Source organism: Microcebus murinus, chromosome X, assembly GCF_040939455.1.
Source record: "Microcebus murinus isolate Inina chromosome X, M.murinus_Inina_mat1.0, whole genome shotgun sequence".
In the NCBI taxonomy this organism is placed as follows: Eukaryota; Metazoa; Chordata; class Mammalia; order Primates; family Cheirogaleidae; genus Microcebus; species Microcebus murinus.
In genome coordinates, this window is record NC_134136.1 from 127,048,170 (window position 1) to 127,065,724 (window position 17,555).

At 38.8% G+C, this 17,555-nt stretch overlaps 1 protein-coding gene across 1 annotated transcript; it reads left to right on the top strand.

The window, feature by feature from the left end:
• The first annotated feature begins 6,715 nt into the window (after nt 1–6,715).
• On the top strand, nt 6,716–16,585 carry VMA21 (vacuolar ATPase assembly factor VMA21). The gene is made up of 3 exons (XM_012735923.3): nt 6,716–6,897; nt 11,862–11,971; nt 12,561–16,585. The coding sequence occupies exons 1-3, from the start codon at nt 6,845–6,847 to the stop codon at nt 12,701–12,703; spliced, it is 306 nt and encodes a 101-aa protein (XP_012591377.1). The 5' UTR covers nt 6,716–6,844; the 3' UTR covers nt 12,704–16,585.
• Nucleotides 16,586–17,555: the final 970 nt, after the last annotated feature.

A 17,555-nucleotide genomic window follows, 5' to 3' on the forward strand; every position in this document is an offset into this window, starting at 1 on the left:
TCTCAAAGGATAGGCTGATTTTCTTGTTAGTGGCTAATGGCAGCTGGTGAGTTTAAGTTGAAGCCTATTCTCATTTACTATTATAAAAATCTTAGGGCTCTTAAGAATTATGCTAAATGTGCTCTGCCCGTGTTCTATAAATGGAACGACAAAGCCTAGATAACAGTATATCTGTCTACATCATGGTTTACTGAATATTTTAAGCCCACTATTGAGATCTACCACTCAGAAAAAAGATTCCTTTCAAAAGATCACTGCTCACTGACAATGCACCTAGTCACCCAAGAGCTCTGATGGAGATATACAAGGAGATTAATGTTGTTTTTTTGCTTGCCAACACATTTATTCTACAGCCCATGGATCTGGGAGTAATTTCAACTTTCAGATATTATTATTTAAGAAATGCATTTCATAAGGCTATAGCTGCCATAGATAGTGATTCCTCAGTCTAATGGATCTGGGCAAAGTAAATTGAAAACCTTCTGGAAAGAATTCACCACATTAGATGCCTTTTAGAACATTCATGATTCATGGAAGGAGGTCAAAATATCAACATTAAAGGCATGTGGAAGAAGTTGATTCCCACAGTCATAGATGACTTTGAGGGGTTCAGGACTTCTGCGGAGTAAGTAACTGCAGATGTGGTGGAAACATTAATAGCAAAAGAAATAGAAGTGGAGCCTGAAGATGTGACTGGATTGCTGCAATCTCATGATAAAACGTGAATGGATGAGGCATTCCTTTTTATGGATGGGAAAAAAAAGGGGTTTATTGAGATGAAATATATTCCTGTTGAAGATGCTGTGAATATTGTTGAAATGGCAATAAAGGATTTAGATTATTATATAAACGTAGTTGATAAAGTAGCAGCAGGGTATGAGAGAATTAACTTCAATTTGGAAAGAAGTTCTACAGTGGGTAAAATGCTATCAAACAGCAGCCTCACGCTACAGAGAAATATTTTGTGAAAGACAGATTCAATTGATGGGGAAACATCATTGTTTTAAGACGTTGCCACAGCCACTCCAGCCTTCAGCAACTACCACCTTGATCAGTCGGCAACCATCAACATCAAGGTAAGACCTTCCATCAGCAAAGATTGCCATTTGCTGAAGACTCAGATGATCATTACCATTTTTTTGCAATAAAGTATTTTTAAATTAAGGCACATACTTTTTTAGACATAATACTATTAAAGGGGTGGGAAACCTGCAGCCTTCTGATTTCAAGATTGTTCTTTTTTAAGCACCAAAAGAGGCAAGAAAAGCTTCATCTTTCTCTGCTGCACCCCTTTTAATGAAAGGATCTGTTCTGTAAAATTTGGATTCAGTCAAAAGGCTGCACTCAAGTATCTAGAAGGCCACATTTGGCCCCAAGGCTGAGATTCACTTTGTTGTGATTGTCTAGAACCCAACCTGCATTATCTGAGGTATGTGTTGTATGAGATTTCTTTCTGTCTTTGCAATCCCTTTAGATGGTTGCCTATGATAGTCACTGCATTCTAATTTAATGCTTAGTCAATAAAATTGTTCTCTTTCTCTTATACATTTATGGAGAGGTTTTCTGGGCTGGGAGAAGATTTTGTTTTTATTTCTCCCAACAATGTACACAAACTCACATGCGTGCAGACACACACACACACAATAAAGTATACACACGTGCATGCACAGTCACATACCCAGCCCCACACACTAGAGCATACACCCTCTTCATGCCACTCTTCTTGGAAGGCAATCTCTTTTCCCAGGACAGGAGCCAGAGGAGCAGCCTGGGACCGGTTAGCTGAGAAGGCAAAGGCCATGAGTATGGAGCCTGGAGTGCTTTCTTCATCTTTTATTATATATTTAAATTATCCATGCTCAAATCATTAGCTCCTCCTAGTCTTGCTTCTCCTAGGTTTCATTTTCCTGCTGCAGCAGCTTTGTCCCCCTCTCTGGTGTTTCTAGCTTTTTCAATTCATCATGGAAAAAGTAAAAACGGAGTACAGGAAAAACAACCACCACCACTCAAAACAAAATTTATAGCTATTCCGTATTGCAATCTTATAAGAACTTTGGGTTTTCCCTTGGAATGAGTTTTCTCACTCACCCACTCATTTATTAATTATGAATTTATTTCATTCAACAAATATTGCGAATGCAGCTCGGGCTTGGGGGTGCCAGCTTCCATGGGATGGAGAGCTAGAACCCCAAGGCTGGACCGAGTGGATTGCAGACTGCCCCAAGCCCAGACCCTTCCATGTGGGCCTGCGGGTGGGCGGGGCCGCCTGCCAGGCCCCGCCCCCATGGGCAGGAAAAACGCACTGCTCGGGACCAATCAGAGCGGCCTGAGGTGGAAGAGGGCCGCACCCTGCCCTCCCCCTCCCTGCCCTACCTTTTTGGCTTTTGGGAAGACTATGTGGAAAGCCGCCTCTTAGGGCTCTGGCAACCAAACCTGGACCCTGAGTCTTGGCGAGCCCAAGCCTGCTCTCCTGGTGCTGGCACTCGCTCTTTCATTCAGCCAACTGTTCGGGAGCACCCTCTCAGAGCCTGGCCCTTTTGGGGCACAACGTGTGTATATCTTGGGGACATCAGTCTTCAGGATGCCTTTGTCTAGTTTCTCTTCTTGTCGAGTAGTCTGGTTGCCAGCCCATCTAGAAAGCACTTGGGCCAGGATCCTTCACCTTGAGGTTGGTAACTGAAGCCCTGCCGCCACTCATGGGCTAGGGTTCCTCTTATCATATCAAGCCACTGGTATGCTAGAGGATGCAGGACCCTAGGCTGACCCCAGACAATGCTTGGCAGGCAGCAGGGCCCATTTCACAACTCCCCAGCGCCTACTTTCTCTTTGCCAGAAGGTCCACGGACTCTACTAATGCCTGTAGGTGGGGCAGGTGGGTGAGAACAGTCCTGAGCTATGGACCCTGAGCATTCTCTGACTCTATTAGCAAGTCTCCCTCACTGGCTCTAAGGTGGCAGTTTAGCTGTTTGTCAGATAGAGCTGGAAGAGGTTGCCCAAGTAAACTTTAGGGCAATTGATTGAGCGTCCGGAGACAAAGAGCATTATGAGGCCTTTACCAAACTCTGAAATTTTTCTCAGCCTCAGTTTTCCCTCTTATGAAATGGGGATAGTATAATTGTAGGAATTGTGAACATGCTCAGTAAAATGAAGCACAAGATATGTGCTTTAGGGCAACAGTGGTGCCCAGAGGCCAATGTGAGGTGACAAAGACTCTTGAGTAAAATGCAATTCATTATCTAGGGGGTCCTGGCAGTGGAAATTTTTACTATAATAACTTCTAGCTTAGACCCATTTTTTCCCCTAGAATTGCAACTATGGTTTTTCACCGGGGAGCATATTTTACCAATTTGTATTTTTTTAAAAGACATCACACCCTACATTAGAGAGAAGCCAGAGTTACTGTCTCTCTCACTCTTTTTTTTTTTTTAAATATGAGTTTTATTGATTGCATTGTGGAGCTTATTTCCATTTTTCTTATGTCTTAGTTTTAAAAACAGGAAGCTGTACAGGGCTAGGCTTTGGAAAGTATCAGTTGATATTTCAAGTATGGTGGTTCCATCCAGCCCACAGCTAGCCACCCAAAAGAGAACTGCAGAGGACTATGATTTTGTGGGTCAGTAAAGCAAATTGGGGGAGGAGGTTTGCAAAATTTGACTTTGGGTGTATATTTTCCATGTCACTGGGTTAATAGTACAAGTTTACAACAATGTGGTAGAGAAAACACTAGACTGAGAGTTAAGAACTATAAATTCTTTCATCCTATTGCTGACCCAGCAAGTTTGAGATAAGTCATTTACCATCTTTAGCTCTCAGTTTTCTCAACTAAAATGAAAGTGCCAGACTGGGTCTCTTTCAGTTTGAGAATCAGAAACTGATTCTCAGGGAATAACTGAGGCACTACTATGGATTTCTCTGTAATGGCCACACCCCCTGACATTCAATTTCATTCCCATGGCAACAGCTCTGTGGCTCCACTTATCTCTAATTCTTGAGCAGCTGCTGCAGGTAGGAGGTTTCAGGACTTTGTTGAGGGGGAAGAGTGCTGGCTAAATTCTTTCCTTCTTTTACAGCTTCTGAGTTTATGCTAAAAGTTCTCTCTACCTCAGTGTGTGCACAGTGAATGTTGGTAAAGTGTGTAAGTCAGCAAGAAAAAGCGGAACAAGAGCTTCAGTTTATAAAAAACAAACACACAAACACTAATATGTGAATTAGATTAGATGTATGGCATTTTGCCACACATCAAATCTCATTTGTGAATGGTTCCTGTTTGAGTTTTCATACAACTGCTACACAGGCTGCCAATATGACAGTGTAAAAGTGCTGGCCTGGGAGTCAGGAGTCAGGCTAGGCCCCATGAGATAGATGTGTGACTTTCAACAAGTCCCTTGCTCTCTCTGGGCCACAGTTTCCTCATCTATCCAACAAGGAGTTTAGACTACTGCTAAACTCCTTGGGTTTGAATTGTGGGTCCCCACTCAGCCCCCAAATTCATATGCTAAAATCCTAACCCCTAGCACCTCAGTCTGTGACTTTATTTGGAAATAGCCGTATTGCAGATGAAAGTAGTTAAAATAAGGTCATACAGGAGTAGGGTAGGCGCCTAATGCAGTATGACTAGTGTCCTTATAAAAAGGGACAATTTGGACACAGATACAGATGTGGGGAGAAGGCCATTTGAAGAGAAATGCAGAGATCAGGATAATGTTTCTATAATCCAAGGAATACCAAAAATTGTCAGCAAACCACCAGAAGTTAGGGGAGAGGCCTGGAAGAGATTCTTTTCTCCTAGGCTTCAGAAGGAAACAACACTGTGGACACCTTAATCTCAGACTTCTAGCCTTCAGAACTGAAAGATGATTAACTTCTGTTGTTTAAGTCACTTAGTTTGTGGTACTTTGTTATGGCAGCCCTAGCAAACTAATACAACTATGTAAGTGGTATCCTAATCTTTTCACCACCAAGAACTCTTTTGCTCTTTGTCCTCTCATGCACCCAATTCATTTATTTAACAAATATTTACTGAGTGTCTACTATATATTATATACTAGGCACTGGGGATACATGAAGTCACAAAGCAAAGATCCCTCTTCTCATGTTCATTCTGTTTTAAAAGATTTAGTATACCAAATATACTATGGCTTATTTTATTTTAGTAATAATCTGTGTACAGTATTTTCCTATGAGATAACCAGGATAAACTCATCGTGGTATAATTTATGTCAAAATCAAAGAAAGGTGATGTTTTTAAGTAGCTTTTAGATGCCTTATACAAGTAAACACATTCATTAGGTTTTTAAGAATATTAAAAATTGTCCTCAGAACCACCATTACTACATTTATGGGTCCCTAGGGGTTCAAGGAACTCATTGTGGGTTAACTAGAGCATGGGTCCACAAATTTTTCCTGTGAAAGAGCCAGATGGTAAACATTTTGGACTTTACAGAGCAGTACCTCTGAGTCACAAATACTCAATACTGCCTTGTGGACAATACAAACCAACAAGCATGGCTGGGTTCCAAAATTTTACTTATGGATATTGAAATCTGAATTTTATATAATTTTCCTGTGTCGTGAGATATTATTCTTTTGACTTTTTCAACCATTTAAAATTTGAAAAAACATTAGCTCATAGGCTGTAAAAATACAGGTGGCAGGCTGTACGTATTTGGTTGGCTGGCCACAGTCTGCCTACCCCAAAACTAGATTGATTCTCTCTAGTTCTGCCTCTAGTTCTTATATTAGGTGGTTCTTACCTAGTGAAGTCCAGAGAGGGATTATTAAATTTGAATTAAATCCCAGGCTTCCTGCTGCCCAGTCCATTGTCCTTTCATGGCTCTAAGCTGCTGGTTTAGTCATAATTTCAGAAGTGGTCTTTGTGTCCTTGAGGTGCAGAAAATAGATGTGTGGCCAGTGGCCCTTTCCAGGCGTTGACCATTTACGGGCTGTTCTCTTATTAGTAGCCAGTGGCAACCTAATTTTGTCAAGCCTGAACCCCGGCTTACGCACCCTTTTCATTTATACCTCTCAGATTGCGCAGGCCCTGAGGCCCATCTGTCCTTACTATTTGAGTCCCTGTTGTCTCATTGGCAGCTTTCTGAGCAGCTGTAAAATATGTTTTTAACTTTTAAGTGGAAGTTGGGGGTCACTGGCAACGAGCCTGGAACAGTCACTCTCAGCAAGGGTTTTATCAACTCTGACATTCTGTAGTTTTATGGAATTGGGTGAATGCTATACTAACTCCTCCCAGCTTCCAACGGCTGGACTGCCTTTCACTGCCGGCAGTAATTAATGAGGCGTTTACTGGTGGAATAACGTGCATTGCTTTTTTGTATTGTTGTTGTCGTCCTAATCTACTCAGTTGCCTAGCACCACTGCCGTCTGTGTAGTAGTCCTTCCTCACAGCTCATCTGCTTGGATATCCTCGCAGCCCCAGCTCAGCGATGGGGACTGAGACGAAGACAAGAGAGGCTCAAGCGAACTCGGGGGGGGGGGGGCGGCTATGCCGCCCGCCCAGTAGAACTATGTTGCGCGGCAAGTCCCAGCTCAACGTGGAATGGCTGGGCTACTCGCCCGGCCTGCTCCTCCAGCACAGGCAGCCCCTGGCAGGGCGCACTCACGGAGCCCCAGCCGGTAAGTCACGTGAGGGTCCACCCTGCTCCAGCGCTTGCGCCTGCCTCAGCTCTGCGTCGCAGCGCTGCGCCGCGCCTGCGTACTGCAGCCAGCCTCCCGGCGCTCACCGGCACTTCCGGCTCGGCCTGTCTCGAACTGTAGACTGCCAGGCCTACTGAGCGCGGCTGCCGAGTCCAGTCCACCGCCAAGCGCCTGCTGCCGGCCTGCCTACGCCATGGAACGCCTAGATAAAGCGGCGCTGAACTTGATGCAGCCGCCCGAGTTCAGGTAGCCCTTAGCGGGTCATGAGGGAAGGCCCTAGCTGAACAGGGTGGGCGTGGAGTCTGACTATGGGGTGGGAGGAGAGGGAAAGCAGATTGGGGTATGCAGCGTCTGCACGCCTGGCCCCGACATTTCACTCGGGGAAAAAGGAATCTGGGGTCATGGGGGATAGGTCAGTGGGACTTCAGCTCGTGCTCCTATTCTAGCACTTCTTCTCAACTGTCGTTTATATTGTGATGTTGCTGTCTGCAGTCTCCCCATTGCCGGGTGAACTTTCTGAGGGCAGAAACTTGGCCTCCTTCATCTCCTCTTCTCTATGGGGCCTACATCATCGGTGCTTAATAAACATTTGTTGCATGAATGAATGAATGTAAAGGAATAGTCCTCTGGTGTGGGACTGCAGTAGGATGGGGGCTGGTGGCTGAACAAAAGGAATCTGTGAGAGGGCAGGTGGCTCTAACCCACCTCAGTAGGGAAGGGAGTAGTGAGGGAGTTACCTTACTATTCATTGAAATCTGTGTGCCAGGCTTAGTGTAGGTGCTTTACATAGATTATCTTAATTCTTAATTTCTCTAACTGCTTAATTTCCTGATTTTGTTGATTCAGGGTAAGTGACTTGCCCAAGATCACAGAATTAGGCCACACAATTAGTAAGTGTTGAAGCTGGCATTTGAGCAAGCTCACTGACTCCAAAACCAGTGATTTTTGGAACCCTGTGATCTTTTTTCTCCCTTACAATGTCAATGTGTGTATGTTTTTATTTAAAATTACTATTCACTTATGAGGATACCAACAGATATTTTTTTTTTTTTTTTTTGAGACAGAGTCTCGCTTTGTTGCCCAGGCTAGAGTGAGTGCCATGGCATCAGCCTAGCTCACAGCAACCTCAAACTCCTGGGCTCAAGCAATTCTGCTGCCTCAGCCTCCCAAGTAGCTGGATATTTTTATTAGATACACTTAGAATACACTATAGCCCTCCTAGACTGACTCAAGTTTTCTAATGGAATATGCAATGAAATCTTGGCAATGGAAGAAAGAATTCTGTTGGAAGTATTGTTTGCCACAAAAGGGAATGTGGTAGGCTCTGTCTGCTAAATGTTTGCTGCAGAAGTTTGTATGAAGTGGGGAAACTCTAGGTGGTATTATGAGTGGGGACACCGTAAGGTTCATCTTGAACTTTTTCCTTGGTATGAGGACAACTTTAATTCTGGCCTTTCCCATTCCTCATTTCTAACAAGTCTCTGCTCAGTAACACCCAATCAGAGATATGTGGAAGAAATCAATTGAATAACATCAGTTACTTTATTTTGGAATAAACCACTGATTCTACCCAAGCTGGCTTGTGCCAGCAGAACCAACAGCTGCTGTGCCTGGAAGCCAAGGAGAAAATGTCCTAGAGGAAGTTTGCTAGTTTTTAAGTTTGTTCACTTAACTTTGACTTTATACTTAGTTCCATAGTCATGAGATCACATAGTAATGAGGAAAGTAGTCAGATTTTTGAAGTTTGAGGTAAAGAGAGAAGTGAGATGAAATTGAAGATCAGCTACAAATTGTTAAGATATGCTGTGTGTAGATTGCCTTGGAGCTAGAAATTAGCATGTAGAAAAGGTTATGTTGGTGGTGGGATTGCAAGTGATTTTGTTTAATTTAAAACATTTTATGGTGTTATATCATCTTTTCAATAATAAACTTTTTAAAAGCCAGGCCAGATAATGGATATGCAAAAGAGATAATCTAAGGAACAAAATAATCAGTTAACCTTCCCTTTCTCTAGATTCTCAAAGCTTTGTTCATTTATCAAGTTAGATAATCTGAAAGTTTCATACTTAAAACATACTTTTACTCACCATAGAAACACCATAGGTCAAGTGTTTTGTTAGGGTACACAAAAGAGGTGGCCACATAGTGACTATTTTTGTATTTTTTGTAGATCCTTTACTGCAGACAATCATATTCTTCATGAATATTACACAATAAATTCCTCTAAAAATTTACTATGAGGAAACAGTTTAAGGGAGCTTATGTATATTAGATGAGAGTTTTATAGCTCAGTATTGAGATATGTTAAAAGATTCATGTACCAAATGAAAATATTAGAACTTGTTTTTACATCAATGAGCATTTAATTACACATGTGCAAGGCATGTAATCAAGAAATAGATGTTGTTAGTTATATCTAATATGTTACATGTTTTATCCGTGTTTGTGGGTTTTTTTTGTACAGGTCTTTTTAAAAATAAATTTTATTGTGTGTATTTGAAATTCACAACATGATGTTATGGACTACATATAGACAGTAAGATGATTACTATGGTGAAGCAGATTAACATATCGATCATCTCACATAGTTTTTTGTGTGTGTATGTGACTAGAGCAGTTAAATCTACTTATGTAACAAAAATCTCTAATACAATTTTATTACCTATAGTCCTCTTGTTGTATGTTAGAAATCTAAACTTGTTCATCCTACATATCTGCTATTTTGTATCCTTTGACCCTACTTCTCCTCATTTTCTCCCCCTGCTCCCCCCCCATGGTTCTCTATTCCTATATATTTGATATATATTTTTTTAGATTGCACATATAATTGAGATCATGCAGTATTTGTCTTTCTGTGTCTGGCTTGTTTCATTTAGCATAATGTCCTCCAGGTCCGTCCATGTTGTGGCAAATGGCGGTGTCCTTTTTTAAGACCAAATGATATTTCACTGTATATATACATACCATAGTTTTTTTTTTTTATTTTGACTCTTAACACTTAGGTTTCCATATCTTGGCTATTGTGAATAATGGTTGCAATGAACATGGAAGCACAGATTATCTTTATGAGATGGTGGTCTCATCTCCTTTGGGTATATACCCAGAAAAGGGATTGCTGGGTTGTATCTTTAGAAACCTCTATACTGTTTTCCATAATGGCTGCACCAGTCTGTATTCCCACCCACAGTGTAGTCGGGTTCCTCTTTCTCCACATCCTCACCAACATTTGTTATCTCTTTGATAATAGCCATCCTACCAGGTGTGGGGTAATATCTCATAGTGGTGTTAATTTGAATTTCCCTGATAATTAGTGATGTTGAGTGCCTTTCATATATCTCTTGGCCATTTTTATGTCTTTGGAGAAATGTCTGCTTAAGTGCTTTGCCCATTTTTTAATCGGGTGGTTTTTCTGCTGTTGAATTAATTTGGGGATCATATGGGTGCTTTGCAAATATTTTTTCCTAGTCTGTAATTTGCCTTTTTATATTTGTTGACTGTTTCCTTTGCTGTGCAGAAGCTTTTTAGTTTAATGCAGTCCCATTTACCTACTTTTGCTTTTGCAACCCGAGCTTTTGTTGTGATACTGAAAAAAATCATTGCCAACATCAGTGTAAAGGAGCTTTCCTCTTATGTTCTTTTCTAGGAGTTTTATGCCTTAAAACTTTGTGTTTATGTTGTAGTTATTTTATCCATTTTGAGTTGATTTTTGTGTGTGGTGTAAGATAGGAGTCCAATTTCAGTCTTTTGCGTGTAGAAATCCTATTTTCCCTGCGCCATTTTTTGAAGAGACTATCCTTTCCCCATTGTGTCCTCTTGGTACCCTTGTCAAAAATTAATTAACCATACATGTTTGGATGTATGGTTAATTGGATGGTTAATTTGGATGTATGATTAATTTAGATGTATGGTATGTGTTTTTATGCTAATACCATACAGTTTTGATTACTATGACTTTATAATGTGATTTTAAATCAGGAAGTATGATGCAAATACAGATAATCTTACTTCTTCCTTCCCAATTTGAATGCCTTTTGTTTTTTTCTTGTCTGATTTTTCTTGTTATTACTTCTAGTACTACGTTGACTAGAAATGGTGAGAGTGGGTATCTCTGCCTTCTGCCAGATATTGGTGGAAAAGCTTTCCATTGTTTCCCATTGAATATGATGTTAGCTGTGGGTTTTTCATAAGGGGCGGTTATTATGTTGACAAACTTACCTTTATGTGTAAACATTTAGGAGTTTTTATCAGGAAAGGATGCTGAACTTTGTCAAGTACTTTTTCTGTATTAAATGATTATGATCATGTGGTTTTTATCTTTCATTCTATTAATGTGATGTATCACAGATTAATTTGCATAGGTAAAACAAGCCCTGCATGCTAGGGGTAAATCCCATTGGCCATAATACATAATCTTTTGATGTGTTGTTGAATTAGGTTTGAAAATATTTTATTGAGGATTTTTGCAACAATATTCATCAGAGATACTGGCCTATAGTTTTCTTGCTGTGTCTTTGGCTTAGGTATGAAGGTGATGCTGGCCTTGTAAAATGTGTTTGGAAGTAATCCTTCTAGCTCTATTTTTTCCTGGTGACAAAAGCTCTGGTTCCAGCGGGAACGGTGCCCTGGTTCACCCGCTGGCCAGGTTGGTTTCCTCCAGGCCGTGCAAACCGAGCAGAGGCGTCCAGCGCCAGAAGCTCCGTGGATGGTATTGGAGTCTTCCCTTGACAGAGCCCTGATTCTAGTGGGGAACCGTGCGTTGGTTAACCTGCAGGTCTGCCCCTTTGGTCCAGTGTCTGGTGCCTGGTCAGCTCTAGGACCAGCACGGCCGCTGCTTCCTTGGACCAAAGCTCTGATTCCAATATCTGGGGCACCAGATTTGTTCTCCCACCCGGTATGTGGTATGTTGGCTCAGCTTGTCTGCTTATGAGAGTGCTGTGACACTTTCTTTCACACTGTATTTGAATGACAGTCTCTCAAGGATGGTGATATATTCCCCATGTTTTAGCTGAAGAAATTCCAACTGTCCATAACAGGGTCTCTAGGATCTTTGGATTATGAGTCCCTGCCTCTGATTTCCCTCCTTTGAACTCTGCTTGCAGGGGACAGGTTATCCAGCATCTGGTCTGTGGGAGTTTATAGTGTTAGGGACATAAGAGTGTTTGGCTGTGGCTATGCTGGTTCTGATTTTATCTTTGTTTACTTTATTCCAGAAATGAAAGTTCATTAGCATCTACCCTGAAGACACTCCTCTTCTTCACAGCTTTAATGATCACGGTTCCTATTGGATTGTATTTCACAACTAAATCTTATATATTCGAAGGTAATCCTAGACCCATAAAACAAGACATTTTCTCCTTACCAATTAAAGATTTTATGTTTTTATGATGTCTCTATATCTGTAAACTGGGTATTCTTAATTTTTTTTTCTTTTGTCTGTTTTGCTTTTCAAAAGTCACATTGCTGATAATGAGTCTTTATGAAATGAGCTTTTCCATCACTTATTTCAGCTTGACATCTTAATTTGTTTATGGTTTTCTGTGAAATAGCATGTAGATCCTTTCTCTTAGTATCTCCTTGAGAGCAAGGGTTGGCTGACATGGGAGGAGGAATTTGGGGGACTTGTGGTGGACTTGTAGTGTCAGATAATGGAAGGAAAAGAAAATGAAGTCCCCTTTTTGTTGTTGAAGTTCTTAGATGAAGTTTTAATTATGGTTTTGTTTAAAATAATGTTCTTAGTATATAGAAGATACTCAAATCTTGTAATGAATAATTTAGTTCATTACCAAAATATTACTTTTTAATTTCCTGACTAGTTTAAGAAATACACAGCTAATAAAAATTATTATGCTTTGTTTTTTTGTTCTTTGGTAAATTTTGGAATAAAATGGAAACTTTTTTTCCCTTGATAGGTGCCCTTGGGATGTCCAATAGGGACAGCTATTTTTACGCTGCTATTGTTGCAGTGGTTGCAGTCCATGTGGTGCTGGCCCTCTTTGTGTATGTGGCTTGGAATGAAGGCTCACGACAGTGGCGTGAAGGCAAACAGGATTAAAGTGAACATCGCCTTTTGATAGCATTAAATTTATCTTTTTAAAATGGTAAATGCTGAGGGTGGAGGAACTGATGATTTGAATAAAGTTGAAAGAACATGTTAAAATCAGTCTTAAGGAGTCACATTTGAATAGTGTAAATTTTGATCCTTCTAATATAATAGTTTGTATAATTGATTTTAACTGTGAGTCTCATTTGCAAGTGAGAATTTGGAAAAGTTAAATTAGTTACAAATGAATATATTAACTTAGTTACACATTATTCTGAAAAGAATTTAATTATCTTACAACAAAAAATGTTTTATAGCATTTTGACTTATAGTTGCTTTTGGGTTTTACTCCTCTGAATATATTAAGATGTACACAGTGAAGCAAATCTAAACTTCATTTTACGCTGGAACACTTTCCCTAGCTATCATGAATATACCAGGTCCTTGGATTTGGGGTTTTAATTTCCTATGGAAAGTCACTTAAATTGTGAACACTGGAATTAATCTGAATGTCACTAAGGAATTTCACATAAAGTATAATCTCTAGTCCGTAGAAATCTTTCATTACATTATTTTATGGGAAAACTTGGCTAAATCACACCCATTCATGTAAAAGGACTTCAATTTACTAAAGGATCTAGAGTGCAAAGCAAAGAGCTTGTTGCTTGGGAGCACTCGGCCTGCTTCTTAAAGTCCCCTTGGAGGCCAGCTTTGTGCTTTTCAGACCAACTTTTTAATGATATGTTTTGCTCTTCTATTCAGCATTGAAGTTAGGCTTCAGTTATAAGGTTTGGGGAATCTCCATGGTTTTTCTTATAGTTTTTTTTTATTATACTATATATGATAGTGTATACATTTAAATGTGTTCATTTTTGCATATGTTGGGATTGTAAACAGTCTTAAAAATGGATTATTTTTATCACCCAAGAAATATTCTCCTTGGGATTTCTGGGTTAGTGGTCTTTTAAAATCAGAGCTAAGTTTTATACACACACATACACACATACACACACACACACACACACAGCGTAAATTAGTTAGTTAGGTAATTTTTGAGGCCCTTTCTGATGGAAAAAAATAAAACCCCTGATTTTATGTGGGTATACTTAGTCCGTGTTCTTTCTAGCCACTTGGCACTATTTGTATAATCTAAAAACACTACCCCCCACAAATATTTGTTTTTTAAATTATAAAATCATAATATATATTCTCTTTAAAAAACTAGAAAATTATATAATCAAACAGGAAGAATATTAAAATTCCTCATTAAAAAAAAATGTTGACACCTGAAGATAACCACTATTTTGGTTTATATAATACATGCATCTTTGAAAGCCATTTCTTATGTTAGTTTGATACACACTAAAAGTTTACTTTTTTAAAATTCAAATTTCCTGTTACTGATAATTCTAATACAATGGCCCTTGCTGAAGTATTTGCCATTACTGATTTGTTTGTTCACCTTTATTATTTTTTATGTTGTGGAACTGGACTAAAGGAATAGATGATTAGGCCTAAAAGTTAAGTAGGCATTTGTATTTATTTAATTGTTGAGCAAAATAAAAGATCAGGATAATTATTTTAGGACTTTTTAAAATTCTTGCTTATAGTTAAATGTTGTCTACAGTTTAAATGTCTTTAAGTAGTTATTTTAAATGTAAAGGGTCGTTTGTTTGATAAAGACTACAATTTTAGTATAATGTTTGAGTCCGAAGTATTGTGTGATAGATTTCTAGATGGTCCCCTCTTAAGATGCCCTGTTGGATTTAGAATTGTCTACCTAATTTCTTTTTATATAATGCCAAGGTGTTTCTTGTACTTTTGGGATCTTATGCTATTTGTAAAATATTAATGTCCAATGTTGGATTATTTTGTTTGGTTTCAAATATTTGCTGAATAGGTAATGATATGGATATTTTCAGCAATATTTAAACCAGGGATACATGCAGAAGCAGTTGTAATTTCCTCTTGGAAATAGTACCAAGTGTTTGAAAGTTAAAATTTAATGCTAAGTTGATATTTAGGATTATTTCAAAATAGTCCTGTTTTCAAAGCAGTTTTTTTCCTAAGTTTTAAACTGTAAGCTCACTTGTTTGCTGCTGTTCTTAACTATGGTAAATAACACATAGTATTTGACAGATAGATATATTTTTCAAGATGCCTCACCTATTTCCCCTTGCACAGTGTATATACTTCAAAATGGATAGAAAGGAAAGTGACAGATGAGCCCTTATAAATGTTTTAAGATGGGAATATGTTCACTATTGTTTGAAAACTGATTATAAGAATAACCTCAATTAGGAAGTGTAACTTGAAGTATCCATCCAAGCTACTGATTTTAACCCTATTTACTGTAACATGTTACCTTTCTCACCTCCCATTTTGCCCCCCCCCCAGAATTTAATCCTTTTTCCCTGTTGTGCTGAAAAATGAAAAGTCTGCTATAGAATGCATCTGATGTCATTAGCTCTTCAAATGGATACCATTTCACATATAACGATAGAATTTGGTTTTGAGTTGTTAGTGAAGAAATTTAAACCTGCCATTAAAGAGTCCCTGTGTCTCATGGGAATCTAACAGAAATACTTTCTAGTGATTAGAATGTTTTCATCACACATATCTCACTGCTTTTGCCAAAAGAAGCAACTAATTGACTTGTTTGGTGTTTATTTTCCATTTTCATATAAATTTTATATATACAGTAAGAATATCCAAGGAGCAAGTTATACCCAAAGAAAGATTAAACCTGAGGTACATGAAACAAAGGATTTAAATCCTGTTTTAAATCTATCCTCTTTTAAACCTATCTAATATATATTTTTTGTCTCTAGACAAGTTCATGTTTTTTGTTTATACTAATGTGAAGTTGTAAACTATTGTTAGGCCCATTTGATAAATGGTTCAACTATGGCACAGAATTTGTCACTTGTCTTAGGTTAGTGGCAGGTTTCTCTGCTGTCAAGCGCCCTGTGTTGTCCACCAGAATAGTAAAGCTATTAATTCAGACTGTACTCCTGTGTTTAAGATAAGTTTTACAAGAGCTGGGCTGAAGTAGCACATTAATAAGTGGACAAGATTTCTTTTTCGGGGAAAGAGTCACCTTAAAAAATAAATTATTTTCAGGGATTTTGGAAACCTAACAATAAATAAATATTACACATAATCTGTGAATAGCTTAGTCCTTTGTATATTCCTTTAAATAGTTGGGAATTCCTTGACATCACTCCTGACCACACTTTCTGTGCCTGTGTTATTGCTATGTGTCCTTCAAAGTAATATCTGCATTCCTTTTAAGATGTTCTATAAGTCATATTTGTCAGTTATACAAAGTTGTCTTCCTTTTTCCCATGTTCAGTGAAATGTCATTGAACAGTAATAATAGCAATAGCAATAGCTAACAACATCTGCATATAGCACCTTACAGTTTGCAAAGAACGTTCACACATTTTCGTTTGAGTTTTGCATAGTGAACCTGTTACGACATGTCTCTTGATGTCAATGCTAAATGTGTTAGAATCTTTAAATCACTAGAGTCATTGAATATAAATGTAGTATTGAATAGTGCACTAAGGGGAGGATTTAGATGTGCTGCGTTTCAAGCCGTGTGTAATTATAAAAATGGGGGGGCATACATTCTTTAGCCACTTGAATCAGATTTACTTTTGTAAATGATGCTTTTCTAATCGTTATCTAGATGGATTTTGTATTCATTCTAGACTGTAATTTGTATACATTTATCATCTGTTGTCATTCAAAAAGTGTCTGTAATACCACTTTGATGTGTCCTGATTCAATTAATAAGTTGTATTAACCTCTCTGTTTTCAAAAAATTGTTTTGTTTTCAAAAAATTGTTTGTTTATAACATGTACAATACATACAGAGCTTGTTTTTTAGATTTGTTGGTTTGCCTCTCTGTTTGTATCATGTAGATTATATAAAGAGCTGTATAGGCTTTTATGTAGTACATGTAGACCAGAGATACTCAGACTGGTTGGGTGCATGTGTGGGGTGCCAAGACTGGAAAGGCTGGTTATACTCCATATGGGGTGGGCCCATCAGAATTGGGCGACAGTGGGGATAAGAGAGCTCCTTACCCTGTAGCTTTTTAAAAAGAATTCATTTAGGAATGAATGGACTTTAAATACTACTAAAGGAGAGTTGAGAAATACTTGTGGTTAATTAATTAAAGATGGAGATAGATAATTCCTGGCAATGTCCAGCATGCTGCCCTCTCATGACCAACACCTTGCAACCTCTGTTCTTTAATAACCTATCGATTCCACTCGCTCCACCTCCTTTTTGTTGTCAGAGGGCTCCAGCTAGTTCTTATTAATAAATACTATCCCCTTCCAAAAAACACTTGAGACATCTTAGTATCAAAAAATACAGATTATGAGTTGTTCAGGGAACTCAGGACACAGGTAATGGCATTGCAGAAACCACTGAACAGTGATTCTAAAAGTTGACTGGAATGCCCTTATAGGACTTATTAAAAACTACAGATTGCCCACATCTAACCCAGACCTGAATCAGAATCTCTGGGATGGGGCCTGGAAATCTTGAACAGGTAGTGATCTGATATGTAGCTGGAATAAGAATCACTGCTAGAGATTCAGAATTGTGCCTCTACATGTATGTTTTGAATAATGGACTTGAAGATATTTGTATGAAGCCTGAAATAAGCACACACTTTATTAGGCAAGGGTAGAATCCTGTATGATGTTACAATTTAAAATAAGACCTTTGGTGGATTCCTGACAATCCATATTCACTTTGCTTCAGTGTTAATGAATTATGTTGAATGAAAACTTTTAGTACAAGGAACAACCACTTAGAAACAACTGAGGTGCATAGAAATGGCCA

Bases quoted from the DNA above. Each gene is read 5' to 3' on its own strand.
- VMA21 (XM_012735923.3), top strand. From the start codon at position 6,845: ATGGAACGCCTAGATAAAGCGGCGCTGAACTTGATGCAGCCGCCCGAG. The intron at 6,898-11,861 runs GTAGCCCTTAGC...ACTTTATTCCAG, and splicing joins ATGCAGCCGCCCGAGTTCAG to AAATGAAAGTTCATTAGCAT. The intron at 11,972-12,560 runs GTAATCCTAGAC...TTCCCTTGATAG, and splicing joins TAAATCTTATATATTCGAAG to GTGCCCTTGGGATGTCCAAT.